This window comes from Suillus clintonianus (genome assembly GCF_016758775.1).
Source record: "Suillus clintonianus strain FC179 chromosome Unknown DEU56scaffold_170, whole genome shotgun sequence".
Taxonomy (NCBI): domain Eukaryota; kingdom Fungi; phylum Basidiomycota; class Agaricomycetes; order Boletales; family Suillaceae; genus Suillus; species Suillus clintonianus.
Window position 1 is genome coordinate 1 of NW_024539394.1, and position 17,348 is coordinate 17,348.

Genomic DNA, 17,348 nt, shown 5'->3' on the forward strand with positions numbered 1-17,348 from the left:
GTTGGTAGGATTGCCGTAGTGAATTCCTGGCGTTGGGAGGGAGGATCTAGTAGTGAATTCCTGGCGTTGGGAGGGAGGATCTCTGTAGTGAATTCCTGGCGTTGGTAAGATGCCTAGTGAATTCCTGGCGAGTGAAGGAGGGTGTTGGGGGGAGGCCTGTTTGGGAGGATTTCGTAGTGAATTCCTGGCGTTGGAGGGAGGATAGTAGTGAATTCCTGGCGTTGGGAGGGAGGATCCTGTAGTGAATTCCTGGCGTTGGTAGGGAGGATTTACGTAGTGAATTCCTGGCGTGGGAGGGAGGATTTCCGTAGCGAATTCCAGGCGCTGGGAGGGAGGGTTTCCGTAGTGAATTCCTGGCGTTGGGACGGGAGGAGGATCTCTGTAGCGGAATTCTGGCCGTTGGTGGGGAGGAGTTTCTGCCAGTGGATTCTTGGTGTTTGACTAAGTTTTCTGGACCGTAAGCTTTGATGAAGGCATTCCTGCACCCGTTGTGAGAAAAGCTGTGACCAGTGTGATTCATATCGAAACCTACTTTAATTGTAGTGTCTCGAACTGATAGTTGCCAGAATTGGGCGGGAGGATTTCCGTAGTAGATTCTTGGTGTTGGGGGGAGGACCTCCGTAGTGGATCTTGGGCGTTCAGCGGGAGGATTTCCGTAGTGGATTCTGGGGTTGGCAGGAGGATTTCCGTAGTGGATTCTTGGTGTTGGGGAGAGGATCTCCGTAGCGGATTGCTGGCGTTGGAGAGAGGCGAACACGCTGGCAGATTGAAGCCGCGCCGAGAGAGGTTTGAGGACTAAGATTCAAAGTTTGAATAAGCGCTTAGCGCCAAGGGTTACAAAAGGGTGCTAAAAGTCAGCCACTTACAAATTTCAAGTTGCATTCAATTCGTGTGGTCGTCTTCCTCTCTACCGCTCACCCACACTGCTCACTCAGTGCTTCCTATCCTCGTTTTTGCCGGGTCACAGCTTGACATGCCTCCTCGTCGCACACGTGCTCAAAATGCTACCACCCATCCGGGTCAGATCGTTCTAGACGCACAACCGAAACGACGCACGAAAGCACAAAAACAGGCAGATGATGCCCGCTTGAAAGCGGCCGAGGCGGAAAAGGAAGCAGATGCCCTAGCAGGGCTTACCAGGCTGGCAGAACTGCAAGTCCAGATGGAAGGTACCCAGGCCCAAGCCCAGGCTAACAAGCCCAAGGCAGTTAAACCGCGACCGGTACCAAAGGGGTCGCAGGGCAGCTACTGATCAATCAGCCGAACCTTTTTCCATGGCAGGTCGTCATTATGCTCAGGATACAGACGCATCAGGTCCTGGTGAGGTGTTGAGCTTGAAGGATCAGATTTTTGAGGAAGACGCATTGCTGGATGGCGATGATCTTGAGGTCCCAAATAGTACGAAGCAGAAGTCCAAGAAACGCTCTCTGAAGGTGGCTATCTCAAATGTTCGGGAAAATATTGATGCAGACGATAACAACCTGATCGATAACGATGCATGTGCAAACAACGAGAAAGGCAACTCCTTACGGTGCGTGTTTGCCTTGCACTATCATGTTGATGCTTACTGAATCTACGCTATATTTTCTGAATTTCTGGGCGTCCAGAACAGAACCTGGTCTAGGTCCGACTCTAGGTGGTCGTATCCTAAACTGGAGGTCACAAGTCGGGCCCCAGAAATCTGGTGCAAGTTCCCAGCATGAGTCACTTACAACCGCCACTCAACCACCGCCTTCTATTTTTTCAAAATCTGAGCTGTCGAAGAGGACCTCAGTCAGTTCCTACAGTCATGCACCTCCCCCTCCTACCAGCAAAGCGGATGATCCTGAATGCCTCGTTGGAGCATTTGGAGATGAAGATTTAGATGAGTCTTATGAACGGGAGGCGGCGGCGTCAATGACAAAGAGTCAGGGTAAACGGCCGGCGGTGAGTGTATTTTCACTATGATTTTCAAGTTTGCGCTACTGACTTAAGCTTGGATCTACTAGTCTACCGTCAGTATCTCGTCTGGTGCAGATCTTGACCTCGTACCACCACCGAGCACTCAACCCGGTCTGAAGAGGGATCGCAACTTGATGCCACCACCCAGTACTCAACCTGGCCTGAAGAATGGCCGTCACTTGATGCCACCACCTTCCACACAACCTCGAGTTGTATCTGGCACGAAGAGGAAGCAGCTGGATGAGTTGGAGTTCTCCGACAGTGAGATTTCAGAGTTTCTAACGGATGATGACGTTATGGAGGTCGACGGCCCGGACGATGAATTGGACGTAGATATCAAGCCAGAGCCAGGTTTGAACGGTAAGGCTGCACGCACTACAGCCTCGGTATATCCCTCACTTCATTTCATTTTGCTACCACTGACTTCAGTATCAGACTTCTGTGACCACCACTGCTCGCGAGGCTCCAGCTCCTCCATCGAAGAAGGCAAAACATGAGAAGAACATCAAACTCGAGGGGAATATCAAATCCGAAGGGGCATCTACTGTGCCACCTGGCACCTGGGTAGAGCCGGTGTTGAAGGCACGTTCGTCTTATTTGAACACGGACCTCCCACCAGGCTGTCATGAGGACGGAAAATGGGCTCGAGTATTCATACCAACGATCTTGCTGTGGCTTGGCGCACAAGAGGAACTCTGGACTATTGCTGACATTAAGCTGCTTGATGCATGCAAAGAAATTTTCAAGGTCGTCTACGGGGATATTTGCTACAATCTTACCATATCTGGGTCCGTTTTTGGTGTTGTCAGTGTCGTCGTTTTATTTGGGAGAAGCTACTAATATGTTGTAGGTCACACAACGTGTTGGCGAATGGCGTAGCAACTTCGGGTCTACAGCACTTGCCCTCGCGGTTCATTTCTGTGTCGTCAATCAAGATTCAGCACCAAGGGAACTTTCGACTCTCCTCCTGCACAAATATGCATTTTTATACCCTAACCCTGAAAAGATTGACAAGGATGAGACTTTCCGTTCTCCGTTTGTCCAAGAGCTTCTTGCTACTGCGCATCTCGCTAAAATCTTGGGACACGCTGACGTTCCTGTTCTCCGCACTGACAGCTTGGTTAAAAATGGTTTCATTGGGGCCCTGGGCTTGTGTGCAGTCTCGGTCAGTCAATCTTGTATTGATGGTTGCTTATTAATTTTATGCCCGCAGCTCGAACGTGCTTTCACTCTTCTCGCTGATAGCACTGTCACTCTTGACAGCGAGGAGAACTCGGAGCTGCCGATCAATGTGCGGAAAGCTCGCCTCAAGACGCCCAAGACCTTCAACAAAGCTACTGGAAAGGAGACGACTTCCGAACACGCATTCTCAGTTGCTAAATGGAGCTCCAAGACTGCTGCATTTGTATGCGGGGCGAAAAAGAAGGGCACGGCGGCAACAGAGCTCACTGTCTCGATGGCGTGGAAGGTTCTGAAAAAGCCTGGTTTCGAGAAATACACTGGCAATGACATGTCCGACGAGGATGACGATCGCGCAGACATTTGGTAAGTTGCAGCTCTCACAATCCCCGGGTTTTAATAATGTTTGCACTACTACCTGCAGATATGCGAGCCTCACGCCTCTGGTCGATGTCTTCTCGTTAGGACATTTGGATATATTATTTCGTGCTTTGCGCTTGCAATTTTCACCGTTTGGAACCGCTCATTCGTTTTGCTCTTCCTCACTCGTCTTTTAACGTGTTTTAACGTGTTTCCATGCCTGCGTCACTCGTTTTGCTCTTTTTCACTGGTCTTTTATCATATTTCCATGCCTTCGTCACTCTTTCAGCTGCTCTTGATTGTCTCCTAATGCTTCTTAGATCCCCTTTAATGTTGTTCATGATTCTGTGCCTATCACCCATTTTCCGCTTATGTTCCCTTTTGCACCCTTTTTGGTGGTTTTATCACGCATTTTACAGTGACTTGCAATGGACTTGTGTCGAGTTTTTGAGCCTTACATCATACATAATAAGTGGATTCAAGTGTGATTAAGCCGCTACAAGAAGACGCATGGCCTTGGCGCGTCTTGTGGTGCCCTCGCTCTTTTTTTCACTTGAGACCATTGAAAAAGCCAAAAAAGGCGTGTGAAGAGATCCGGGATTTTGCTCAATGCTGATGCAACAACTTTATAACTCCACAGCTTCGCTGCACATTAATGCAGACTGTATCTGATTCATTGACAGATTGATATCGGGCGCACTAGATAGGACAGGTGTTCGTACTGTGGTGTCTTTGCACATCATGTGTGTATCCCCCTGGCATATTATGCAAAATGTTGACAGTCAGTACTCAATGCATAATACATAACCAGAACCTTCCAAGTCGCTTTGTCTGATCCCCGCGCGTTTCCCAAAGTCTTGGTGTATCTTACTCATTACCCATTCAATTGAATGGAAGACAAATATTAAGGCTTAAAGTTCCAAGTCACTATTCGGATCCCCGTGCGTTTGTCGTAAATTCTTGAACTATTAGGTTTATGACTAGTTTGCATTACCAGGAAGATTCAATGGCTGCCCCTAACGCTACTTATGGACGATCGATTGTACTCTCAGATCAGAAATGTGGTGCTGTGCGACAAGTCTCAGGTGTTCATGTCTTTCGAGCCAGCTTGCCATCAGTTGACGGCGACTCGGCAGGTGATGTTGCTGTGATTAGTATGAATCAAGGGTATAAAGGTAGGGCAGTCAGAATCACTCACCTCAGATCATCCTATCGCACCAAATCACAAATTTTTACCATCTCTGCATTATCCACTACTATGGTGTTTCCTCCAGACAACCAGGTCTATTTCATCGTCGAAGAATCGAACCCAAATCTTTGTGTTAGCGTGCCACTCACCGGAAATCAGAGCCGGGCTAGTCTTCAGCCCATAGACGAGGCCGGATTCATCCAGAAGGTAAGATGAAGGAATCTAGGACCCTCCTGCCATCACTGAGTGCTTACGCCAACTGTAGTGGCACCTGCAGTATGCTGGAAAACCTGTTGTCAGGGCCCGCCCCCTGCCGGATGAGCAGGCCTGCATTCTCACCGAGGCCACGCAGCGTACACTCAAATTGGGTCTAAAATCTGTCCGGGATGTGAGTGTCCACTGTACGATTGAACCTACTACTGCTTAGGCACCATCTGTAGAACGAGCCCGTCCGCGACCAGAGGCACGCGCAGTGCTGGATTCTCAGTGGGAACGCCGATGGTTACACGTGAGCAACGATTATCATGTCATTTTTTTGACCTTTGGTACTCAATCTCAAGGGTCGCAGTATCTTCCAAATCTGTAATCCACACTCATCTTCTAACGGAGGCAACGAAGCTCATGGTTACCATGCATTCAATTGGAAAAATGTCAAGGGCAACGTGGTGGGTGTGTTCCCTTTGTCCATACAATGTCTCTACTTAATCCAGCACAGAACGTCCAACGCAGGGATGCTGATAACGCCGACACAAACGCCACCATCTGGACATTCCTGCCAGTGTAAATGGATGCAGCAGTTGCGTGATATGCTACTCGTGTAGTTTCGGAGGTCAGGTAGTTGTTGTACGATCAGTTTGCGCAAATGCTAGGGTGTCAAGCGGTGCCGATTTTTTGAACTTCACTCGTTTCTCAAATTCTGATTGACAAAAGACTGCACGGCCACTAGGAACAACATGCAACACATAAGCATGCGGGGCTCCAACCTCGAACACCCTCTCTGGAATTTGACCTACACGTGTTCAATCCTTGATTAGAACGGCTCTTTTTTCAGCCTGTTCGTACCCTCCTAGCCCGCCAGCCCCGCGTACAACCCGCTTGCGAGTCTCTTGTTATCAAAAGAGAAGCACGCCGAGAACAACCTAGTGTGTATGCTTCACCAGCGGTTTGAATAACTCTGCCTGCTCTCAACGTCCCAGACGACGACGACGAAACCATTTGCACTGTTCGTAATTGGTCTGTCATCCGGCGATATGGGGAATGATTTGACCCCGCCCCGGTTTTCGAAACGGCCCTCTCGTTAATACTGACGGAGTTGTCTGTATATCCCAACTTCGCAAGGTGCAGTCCCACGAACCAGTGACGACCCGTCGATTGTCTTTGAAGAACGCAGCTGCCAGCACCGACTGAGTGAAGGAATGTGTTCAGTCATTCATATACATGTTTCAGCTAAGAGTGATATTTGTTTTACCTCTGTCGCTTGGTGCCATCTCTAACGCACGTACCACGAAAGTTGTCATAAGTATAATGAACCGAGCTGATGCATCACTGTGGTTACGCGCAATGATGTATTGCTTTCGCTACACTAAAAGCACATGCAGCATAAACCAGGTGTCGCAAAGCGTCCATACTGCAAACCCACCAGAAAGAGATTCTGTTTGATGACCAGAGCAAAAGAAATAAAACGGGTGGCGGTGGTGCTTACTGAGAAAACACCGTCTCAGTTTGGTCCGACCAGCTGTCTAAGAGCGAAGACTACTTTCATGAAAAAATTGGCAGTGGCTACGACCGAAGGACGGAGTTTCTTTGATTTAGTTACTTCACGTAGTAGTAGTACTAGTAGTATGTCAGCGATATTAGTATGCTTAAAATGTGCTTGCGCGTGTTTGATCCTTTCGGGCGTGTATGCGTGTATGGCAGAGAGCGGAAAAACAGGAGAGAAAAGAGAGAAACAAGGCTGAGTGGTGAACGAAGTCGCATGTCATTGTCAGACAGGCCTTCCGTAAGTGGGCAAGGGCTAGGAAACAGACCTTGAGGGACTGTCCCGAGACCGGGCGGGGTGTGCCGAGGAGAAGGAGCTGACTGTGGACCACACTTGGTAAGTCGACACTAACAAAAGTTGTGGATTCATATTCAATGGTGACTGTACATGTGTCGTTTCGCCTACTTATGTAAAGAGATCGCATGTTGTTGGTCAAAACCTTACTCAGATTCATTTCTTTAACGGCGACAAGCTTCAATTCACCTATTAACTTGCTTAACTGCCCGCCTAAACTTGATCGCAATGTCCGCATCCGAACTTCTACCTCAATCGATGCAAAATTTGAGGGTGAGTCGGCTCTTTCCTGAGTCTTGACCGTGTTAGCTAAGTTAGTTGACATGATTTCAGGTTACTGAAGTGAAGTCAAACGTGGAGGCCCTCAAGCCAATCAGATACACGACTTCTTCTCCCGATGAGCTCAAGTTCTCTTATCTGCCTAGAACCAGTCACAAGCAATTCTACGGTTTCTGGCTCGACCATTCGTGGCTCAGGGAGCTCGGAAAGAACGTCCACGTACTTGAGGATCAAGTCCGTCCTCCTAGAGAACAGGATTTTTGGTTGAGAGGATTCGAGCATATCTGCTGGGCCGTCAACATTGATCCTTTGACCATCGAGATGTGCTTGCAGCCCAAAAATCCAGATGATCGCGCGCCTGCAGAGCATGTAGATGCCGACGGAGTCGTGTTTGTCTTGTCTTTGTTCTCTGATGACCATGCGGACGAACCTGTCATCGCTTTCCAGGAGCAGGTGGATTATTTGTCGAAAGTTCTTGGTGGTAGAAAGCCACAGTGGTGGCTCAGTATCTGGCGTAAAGATTGGGAGTGAGCATAGATATATTTCGATCTCGAGCCCCCAGTGCCCACTATTGAGAAAATCTGTAATAATTACTCCCACGGTTACCGTGACCGCGGTTCAATTGTTTACAGCAGTTTGCATAATAGTACGTTTGGCGGTAATTTCCAAAAAAAGAATGCATTCATTTTTAAAAAGGTAGCGCTACGTAGATCGATTTTTATCTCAAGAACGAAGCAAGCTATTGACATGGTGCAAGCAACAAACCTGATCAGAAAAATATGGCGCAGACGACCAGCGAAAAAACTAAGCGATTCGGCGAAGTTGGTGGTCACCTGCCCTCAGAGCCAGTAGAACTATAAAGATTGATTTTTATTTCAGTAACGAAGTAAGATATTGACAAGCGGTAAGACACTTACTTGGTCAGAAAACTCGGGCGCAGATAACTGCGAAAAGAATGGAGTGATTTGGTGAAGTAGACACTTGCCTCGTGTCTACTTCAAGTCGCTAGCATAAAAACCAAATTCACACACACTCATTTTTCCCGGTCTGCTACATTCCGTCGTAGGACTCGGATGGCAAAGGCCTCTGCCCAAGTGCGCAATGACAAGGCAAAGGCACCCCGCAAACGTGGCCGCCCTCCAAAAAAAACGATTACAGCCACCCAGTAGCACACAGGATCCTCCAAGTCCAGAAATTGTCCCAAAGGCTAGGCCACGGCCACGGGCCATTCCACCGAAAAAGCCTGGCATTTCGTCAGCGACGACACCAGGTGGATCCAGCTCCGCACCAGAGGTTGGAGCAGCTGTAGCTGCTGCAGCGCCGTCGTCGAGGCCTTCTGACTTTGTATCACAGCTGCGGGACAAACAGCCATGCATGTACTTTTGCAATGTCAGAATGTGTGCAGAAAGAGATTGGATAATTCACGACGCACCTCGATATCTTCCAAGTCCATCATTCGAGCTCTACCTCTATGATTACCACTCTGGCTTTCTTTATACGGCTTTCCAGTCAATCTATAGCATCGTGCAATTTGTTGGATGGCCGTTTTGCTTGCTCCAGTGTATGCCATGATTTCGGATGTGTCGAGGAGTGGTAGCATTCGGACGATAATTTCGCATACATCTTGCGAGAATGTTCGACCTTTCATAGTGGGGTAAGGGGAGTGACAGCACCGCAGCGGCAGTACACAAGTGGACAATATACTCAACTTCGCCGAATCGCTTAGTTTTTTCGCTGGTCGTCTGTGCCATATTTTTCTGATCAGGTTTGTTGCTTGCACCATGTCAATAGCTTGCTTCGTTCTTGAGATAAAAATCAATCTACGCAGCGCTACCTTTTTGAAAATGAATGCATTCTTTTTTTGGAAATTACCGCCAAACGTACTATTAGGCAAACTGCTGTAAATTTTTACAGCTATTTGCATAATACTACGGCCGGCGGTAATTTCCAAAAAAAGAATGCATTCATTTTTGAAAAAGTAGTGCTACAAAGATTGATTTTTATCTCAACAACGAAGCAAGCTATTGACATGGTCCAAGCAACAAAACTGATCAGAAAAATCTGGCGCAGACGACCAGCGAAAAAACTAAGCGATTCGGCGAAGTTGGTGATCACCTGCCCTCTGAGCCAGTAGAACTCAAGTAGAACTACAAAGATTGATTTTTATTTCAGTAACAAAGCAAGATATTGAGAAGTGGTAAGACACAAACTTGATCAGAAAACTCAGGCGCAGGCGACTGCAGAAAGGATGGAGTGATTTGGTGAAGTGGACACTTGCCTCATGTCTACTTCAGATGGCTGTTTTGCTTGCTCCAGTGTATGCCATGATTTCTGATGTGTTAAGGAGTGGTAGCATTCAGGCGATAATATTGCATACATCTTGTGAAAATGTTCAATTCTTCGTGGGGTAAGCTGGAGATGAGTGTTTGACGTTGATATCTGAGTCGTAAAAAGTGGCAGTGGCTGTACACAAATGGACAATATACCCAACTTCGCCGAATCGCTTAGTTTTTTCGCTGGTCATCTGCGCCAGATTTTTCTGATCAGTTTTGTTGCTTGGACCATGTCAATAGCTTGCTTCGTTGTTGAGATAAAAATCAATCTTTGTAGCACTACTTTTTCAAAAATGAATGCATTCTTTTTTTGGAAATTACCGCCGGCCGTAGTATTATGCAAATAGCTGTAAACTTTACGTGCGTTCAAACTTGCACAGGTGCACGTGTTGCGTCACGTGCATCCGACCAATTTTAACACAGTAGGCTACTTCAAGTTAGTACTACTAAGTCGGTCTTCCTTCAAGCTTCAAGCTTCAAGTCTGGCTCGACAAATTATGACCTATTGACTGTGGATTTTTTGCACCTCAACGCAATTGGGCATGGTTCGGTTCAAGGTAAGACTCGTTCTCAATGTCTTGTAGCGTGCTCACCTGAGTGATCAAACAAGAATCGCTGGCTCCTTGTCGAATTTGTAGAAACGTCTACAGCGGATACTTCCGCTGACAAAGAGCCTCTAAGTACGCGATCTCTGGACGGGAGGTTGATCTACAATGCTCTCCGCGACAGTGTCGTGACAAACTTTGGCGACACTGGATGGGGAACGGTGGGGATGTCGTTGACCGGTGCGTAGATTCTTCATAATCCTTTAGCTTTGCATCTCAAGTGGCTGTAGTGAAATACTTTTCTCCGACCACGAACCTTTGTATCATTCGCGTCGCACGAGATCATCATCGAATCGCATGGGGTGCAGTCACACTTCTTACTGGCATCCACGACATCAGAATTATTCCGCGTGTTATTCATGTCTCAGGTAGGCTTGTACTTAATCGGTCTCCACCGTCCTTTAATAAAAGTGCTGGTATTGTAACAACATATAGGTACTATCAAACACGCGCAGCTCTCGGCGATCGCACACAACCGAGAAGTTATCGCGCGATTTCGCACTAAAGCTAAAAATGCTGGTGAGTGTGGTGGATGCAGTCTAACACATGGGCGGCTTGCTCAATTTCTGTATTTTGATGCGCAGCACTCTATCAAGACTCGTATGATGACTATCTCGCGCGAAGTACTCGTGAGATCGAGGCTTTGCAGGATTGAATCAGTCCAAAGGTACCCCTTGTGACTCCGAGGAGCTGAAAAGTTCCTTCAATTTTGGTGGCAAGCTTCGAACTCGCATTCTGTGATTGTTGGTCACGACCCCCCTTTCCTGCCCGAAACTTGGCTAGCGGTAGGAGTCAGCATGATATACTCGCGGCCGTTCGCAGCGACTCTCGCTCAAGAATGCACGCGTATGATTTGCGTAGGAAGAACAAGTGAAGAGACGAAGGAGTAGGACAGGAATTTTGATGCGGTGTGTATAGCTACATTTCTAGTCGACCAAGAATAAATTATACCTCCAAAAACATTATTACAACTTCGACTCCATCCACACTCCTACACCCTCCCCTTCGGCCACACTCAGCCACTGTCTTGCTACTTCTTTTTCTCTTGCGAGCCATGCCTGCACCCAATCAACAATACCGTCTACCAATTTCTTTACATCGTCACGAGTGTGTCCTGCGTGCAAGCATACTCTTACTCGGGACGTTCCTACAGGAACTGTGGGCCATGTTATTGCTTTGGTAAACAATGGTCGTGGAAGGGAGGCGAGATGTGCTGCAAGGGAATGTGGATGAGGCGTGAGGAGAGGTATGATAGGTGTCGGGGGAGGAAAGGATGGATCGGAGGCAGTATTTGTGGGATCGTTAGGGCCATCCGCACTTAGGTGATCAGGCAAGCAGAGCAGTTTGGGCGGAGCTGATTGTAGGTGTGGTCGCAGAAGTTCCAAGAAGTACCTTGATAGATCTAAGAGATGTAGCGCGAGCTGAGTCTATGTTAAACACAGGTCGTCGATTTCTTTTTGGACACAGAGCTTACCACTTCGGCACTTCCATTCTCCAGCATATCAAAAGCACACTCGACGGCGATTATATTTGCATATGTGAGCGTCGTGGTGTATATTAGTGGACGGGCATAATTCAAGAGGTAATCCCGTATGAGTTCTGTGGTTAGTATCGCAGCTACATCGATGCTCAGAATATCGTTCAGCAATTCAGGTGACAAAAACCTCGCACCTCCCGATCCCCCAAGTGCCTTCCCGAATGTATGCAATCGTGCCAGGACGCGTCCCTCGAGTCCTAGCGCAGCAACCATCCCTCGACCTTGCGGGCCATATATACCCGTTGCATGTGCCTCGTCCACTATCACATATCCATTCCTCCTTGGCAGCATTTCTTCGACACAGTGCACGATTTCGTGCAAGGGGGCGAACGTTCCGTCCATGCTATAAAGGCTTTCCACTGCAACGAACGCGCTTGCTCTCCCCTCCCGTAGATCATCTCGCTCGTGAAGCAAATTTCGCAATGATCGCTTGAGCGCAGCAACTGAATTGTGTGGAAATTTGATGAGGCTGGATGAATCTACCCGCGAAGCACCCATCCCATCATGCACAGACGCGTGGATATGCTCGTCGTATAGCACTACATCGCCAGGCTGAGGAATGGTGGAGAAGAATGCAACGTTTGCGTCAAACCCCGAGTTGAATAACAACACCTTCTCAGCGCCGAAGAAATTTTCCAGTCGACTTTCAAGGGCAACATGAGCAGGCGCTGGCACAAGTAATCGAGAACCACCCGATCCAAGTATTTGAGGGGCAGAAGAAAGAGCAGATTGGAATGCTGCGCGGAGGGTAGATGATGTAGCCAAAGATAGATAGTCGTTCGATGTAAAATCCGCAGATGGGAGCACTGCAGAGGTCGAAACAGGGAGACGTCGGCGAATATGTCGCTTTTCTCGGGATAAAAGAGCAGCGGAGAGTTTATCGTTTAAAGACGACATTATTGTGCGACGATTGGAAGTTATAAACAAAGTGCATGGGGCGATTAAGCTTCCAGCGTGATATTCAAGTTGACGTGCTCCCACAAACGCCGCATACGCGCATGCAAGCGCCGCAATCTTATCCCATAGCACTTTTCATGCACAACCATGATCATTTCATCATTGGCGGCACATATATGGAGCACACCCGTGCTGCAGTCAATTTAGCAGCAGCTCGAAGGTCCATTAACAGTGGATATCGGAGCACCGTAACGGGGAAAGGTAGCCCTTCTTCCCATGAGAACTGTCATTTCTTGTTCATGTGCCCGTTATCTAGCGTGATCACTCTAGGCCAAGGCTATAAGTAGCTTTCAACTTTGCGCAGACTATGATCAGGTTGGCCGTTATCGTTTGCACTTCCTCATACCTCCCTCATAATGCCGTCCACATTCACCAAGACTTTTGATACCCCTACGTTCAAGGGGACTGTTACGATCCCTCTGGGTCTCTACATAAATGGAGAGTTTGTTGACCCTGTTGAGGGTGGCACAATCGAGTGAGTGTCTTCCTTGTACACTTGAACGTCGGTCTCATTCGTGCTCAGTGTTGTCAATCCCGGTACGAATTCTTTGGTCGCAAATGATTCATAACTTATTCTTGCAGCGACGGGCAAGGTGGTTACTGCTATCGCAGCCGGGACGAAAGTCGATATAGACATTGCTGCGAAAGCAGCCAAGAAAGCCTACAAGACTTCATGGGGCCTTAAAGTTCCTGGAGCTCAGCGTGGCAAGCTCATGTTGAAGCTCGCAGATTTGATGGAGGAACATATTGCGGAGTTCGCTGCTCTCGATGCTCTTGCTAATGGTGCGTAGCCTTGTGTCATTACCGATCTCGAGTTAACTGAGAAGCTCATGGCTTGCAGGGAAGGCTTACAATACTGCGTACGGTCGAGACAACAAAGGAGCGATTGCCGTCATGCAATACTATGCTGGCTGGGCTGACAAAATAAACGGGAAGACTATCGAGGTTTGGGTTTCCTCTCTTTCACACCAGTCAAACTCATCCCACCCCAGACCAACGAAAACAAACTAGCTTATACCAGACATGAACCCATCGGGGTTGTGGTAAGGATTCTTCTCTGACTGCTGTCCAAACGAGATCTCACTTTATGTACAGGGTCAAATTATTCCATGGAATGTTCCGAGTGAGTGCATTCGACGAGCGCGTGGGGCCTATAGCTCATATTTGCCAGTGTTCTCTCTTTCTCTCAAGATTGCTCCTGCACTGGCCACCGGCAATACCGTCGTCCTGAAGCCTTCTGAACTCACCCCGCTTTCTGCTCTTCTCTTCTGTACCCTGGTCAAGGATGCGGGTTTCCCTCCAGGTGTCATTAATATCGTGAACGGATATGGCCCAACGGCTGGGCAGGCAATCTCCGAGCACCCTCTTATCGAGAAAGTGGCGTTCACTGGCAGCACTCTGACGGGGCGGAAAATTATGGAGGCTGCTGCGAAGAGCAACTTGAAACCTGTCACCCTCGAGCTTGGCGGAAAGAGCCCGAATGTCATCTTCGATGACGCCGACCTGGAGCAGTCAGTCAAGTGGGCTATTCACGGTATCTAGTATGCTACCCCCTTCACATTACTGCGCTAGTGCTCATCCTGGTTATAGCTTCAACCACGGCCAGAATTGTTCTGCAGGCTCCCGTATTTTTGTTCAAGAGGGCATATACGACAAGTTCTTGGAACAGTTCACAGAGCAGGCCCGCGCGATCAAGGTCGGCGATCCTTTTTCGCCCGAGACGTACCAAGGGCCACAGGTGTCCAAGACTCAATTCGAGGTTCGTTCATCGAAATTTCTTATAAAACATACTTTGACGCCTGTAAAGCGCATCATGGGATACATCAATTCCGGCAAGAGCGATGGTGCTACAGTGCACCTTGGTGGCAAGCAGATTGGCCAGGAGGGATACTTCATCGAGCCAACAATTTTCACGGAGTGCCTGCCCGACATGAAAATCGTCAGAGAAGAGATATTTGGCCCTGTTGCTTGCGTTATGAAGTTCAAGACCGAAGATGGTGGGATGATTCTTGTTGCTTGATCGTTGTATTCACACCATTCCAGAGGTGGTTGAACAGGCTAATGATACGTCATACGGACTTGCCGCATCGGTGTTCACCAAGGATATCGATAGAGCAATCCGCGTTGCACACGCTCTCGAAGCCGGCACTGCATGGGTGCGCTGTTTCGTCGTCTCATCTTGCGCGTTTGTGATGTAACGATGCCTGACAGATAAACTGCGCCAATCAGACCGAAATATCGATGCCATTCGGAGGCTTCAAGCAATCTGGAATTGGGCGTGAACTGAGCGAGTATGCTTTGGAAAAGTAAGCTCTTGTCCTACAAAACATCGCTGCACTAACGATACCCGATTTAGCTACACGAACGTTAAAGCCGTTCATGTCAACATTGGCATTCGGTTGTGATCACTCGGGTAATACTGTTCCATCATTCATGTATTGTTAGTTCTGTGTGTTCGAATGTCATGCATCCACAACCATGTAAAACTGGAAATCTGATTTGATCTTTGACTACGATTTCTCTTTGTCTTCGACCTGGCTCTTAGTATAGCTTGACACTAGAAATGTAAGTAGGATGGGAAAAGGTGTACTCTGCTAATACGTGGGCGGTGCATTGATACAGTATGCTACTTGAGGCTACTTGTCCGTGAAGAGGGTGGTGGCCAAGTGAAATGACAAGGACAGACCATGACTGACATTAATATTATATAAGAGTTGCTCATGTACTCATATCAATTGTATGAACCAAAGAACAAATACTGCACATGTATCACTGGGTCTTACTCTTACTGCGCGTCTTTCTCGCGCCAGACAAGCCAATAAATATTTTGAACGGAGGTAGAACGCCCTTTACTCGACCTCATCGTACGATCATATTACTAGCGCTGGAGCCTACCATTGACGGGGAACAATAGCTTAGGTAAGACGGCAAACTATTAGCTGCAGCCCAGCCCAGCGTCCAGATCGACTTATGCTTGCAGCATGTTGCACGGTAAAGTTGTTTGGATCTTTAAACAATCTCCCAAACATTTGATCCCCCCACTTAGTCAACCGTATAATAAAAAGTCAGTGAGTTGATCAGTCTGAATCACATCTGGGGGCCAGGCTGGAATTGTGTGTGCATCGGAATCCTCATAATCACCTGGTGACCTTACTAATACTTGAATATGGTAAGATCATTCTGTGGGTTCCATTGCGCAGCTGCTGGAAATACATTCAAGGTATTGTCTGACATGTCGCTAGAAACTCACAGAAATTCCTTGTCCCTTGCCCTGATTCCGATTGGATACCGCTTGGGGCTGCGCAGCAACCCAGGTGTCACGACACGGCTCGACAAAACCCTTGACAACTCACCAGGTAAGGATTGGGCATCCAATAATAGGACGAGAACACTCCAATGTACGGAAAGTAGGTGTCTCTGTGCATGCAGCACGATGAGCGAGGCGCCCAAGAATCTATATATTTCAGGGTCACTACGTACCCTCACGTACCGCGCCCGTCAATCATTGATGATAATCAACGCAAGGCTCGCACCCTCCAAATCAAGCAGGACTTGGATTACATTTGGAAGATTTCCCTTCTTTCTGATTGGACGTCCTGTATTATATCCTTGACGATATGTTGATGCAGAACAGACGGGCATCTCCGATCGCAGAGAATGAAACGCCACAAGGGTGGCCGAAGATCCAGTGCCCGTCAAGGTGGTATAAATGGAATGTCATCATACCAAACTACTTTGTGGGGAAGTCTAGAAGAAGATAATTAGAGTCGAGCTCGACACAGAAAAAGACACGCCAAACTTATCACTCACACAATTGCAGGAATGTACCCCAAACTCCATTCAATTGCCGCTCATTAGAGTTACAAACTGCACAGCACATAGCGCCGTGAATAGCCTTATCAGATAGATGTGGTAATCACCCCTCGCTAAATGAATTCTGAGGTAACACGACCTTGTGGTCGAAAGGAAACGTGTGCAAAACAAGGAAACACCGCCCTAATCAGTGACCTCATTCTTGAGTGATGCGGGACCCGACCTGAGTAAGACGGAAAAGATCAACGGCATGAGGGTGTTGGATCCCGAGCATGGCTTCGTTTTGCTGCACTCGTGCTCCGAATCAGAATTGTCATCCCATTCTATTCATTGAGCATGATAGTCTGAACTCCGGCATCTTATCTGGAATCCGAACTGGGAGGTGGCAAGCAGATCAAAGCTTCAAGGTAGGTATAAAGGCGGAATACACATACACCCCGATGAGTCCTTGGTATTTCTCACTTCAACGAAGATAAAAACTCTTTGACATGAGCAGATAGAATTGCAGAGCGTGGGAGTCAAGGCGGATGCTTGGCAACGAGGAAGGGACCCAAGCAAGTGCCCACGCAGTGACATATCCTAACTCTCAAGGGCCCCGCAGCGCTGGTGTTGATACACACTGGACCCCTTCGGTAGCGACAAGTGAACTTCGTAGTGGAAATTGGCTGGAATGTACCCTGAATCCTGATAGGCTTAGTACACGGTTTCATCTTTTGCACTGATCGGGTCACGTCTTGAGAATTTTGCATTTGATGTCTAGTCTGCCAGCGGACGCCGGGCGTTATTAGGCGTTATTCTGTGTTATTTGATGGGCTCCAAATCGTGTGCAGTCCGCGGATTATAATTCGTGCCCACCATTCTGTAGGTGAAATTCAACAGCAGTGAAAATGATTGCTGTCAGATTAATATTATTACCTTTCTCTACCATAACGCCTGATGCGGATAGACTCGGTCGCGGAAGCACTTTGGACCATGCGTGGACAGGCGTGGACGCGAAGAAACTATTAGCCAGCTATACTCGGTGACTGGCATTGTCGACCAGAATTAAATTTTGAGCGCTCGTTTTGGGACAGTCTACAGCTGAAGAACATGTTGGTTCTGG

General features: G+C 48.0%; 5 protein-coding genes across 5 annotated transcripts; 3 read left to right on the forward strand and 2 right to left on the reverse strand.

Moving 5' to 3' along the window:
- Positions 1-46: 46 nt before the first annotated feature.
- DEU56DRAFT_919513 (uncharacterized protein) lies at positions 47-882 on the reverse strand (the record flags this gene model as incomplete). Its single annotated transcript, XM_041358277.1, has 4 exons — positions 47-236; positions 274-479; positions 533-795; positions 867-882. 4 exons carry the CDS (start codon positions 880-882, stop codon positions 47-49), a joined length of 675 nt encoding a protein of 224 aa, XP_041201479.1.
- Positions 883-2,541: 1,659 nt separating this feature from the next.
- On the forward strand, positions 2,542-3,903 carry DEU56DRAFT_933693 (uncharacterized protein; the record flags this gene model as incomplete). Its single annotated transcript, XM_041358756.1, has 4 exons — positions 2,542-2,745; positions 2,792-3,106; positions 3,155-3,486; positions 3,545-3,903. Coding segments are annotated over 4 exons (852 nt in total), but the record flags the coding sequence as incomplete, so codon positions are not given.
- A 5,839-nt stretch (positions 3,904-9,742) lies between these two features.
- On the forward strand, positions 9,743-10,983 carry DEU56DRAFT_187026 (uncharacterized protein). Its single transcript, XM_041344973.1, has 5 exons — positions 9,743-9,891; positions 9,945-10,119; positions 10,170-10,307; positions 10,375-10,458; positions 10,524-10,983. The coding sequence occupies exons 1-5, from the start codon at positions 9,877-9,879 to the stop codon at positions 10,592-10,594; spliced, it is 483 nt and encodes a 160-aa protein (XP_041201481.1). The 5' UTR covers positions 9,743-9,876; the 3' UTR covers positions 10,595-10,983.
- Positions 10,905-12,373, reverse strand: DEU56DRAFT_748817 (PLP-dependent transferase; the record flags this gene model as incomplete). Its single annotated transcript, XM_041349381.1, has 3 exons — positions 10,905-11,360; positions 11,414-11,556; positions 11,611-12,373. The coding sequence occupies 3 exons, from the start codon at positions 12,371-12,373 to the stop codon at positions 10,905-10,907; spliced, it is 1,362 nt and encodes a 453-aa protein (XP_041201482.1).
- Positions 12,374-12,468: 95 nt separating this feature from the next.
- On the forward strand, positions 12,469-14,945 carry DEU56DRAFT_866534 (aldehyde dehydrogenase domain-containing protein). Its single transcript, XM_041355396.1, has 13 exons — positions 12,469-12,634; positions 12,690-12,908; positions 12,957-12,970; positions 13,016-13,216; positions 13,275-13,378; positions 13,426-13,476; positions 13,529-13,556; positions 13,605-13,974; positions 14,024-14,192; positions 14,241-14,430; positions 14,477-14,589; positions 14,645-14,739; positions 14,790-14,945. The coding sequence occupies exons 2-13, from the start codon at positions 12,790-12,792 to the stop codon at positions 14,836-14,838; spliced, it is 1,503 nt and encodes a 500-aa protein (XP_041201483.1). The 5' UTR covers positions 12,469-12,634; positions 12,690-12,789; the 3' UTR covers positions 14,839-14,945.
- Positions 14,946-17,348: the final 2,403 nt, after the last annotated feature.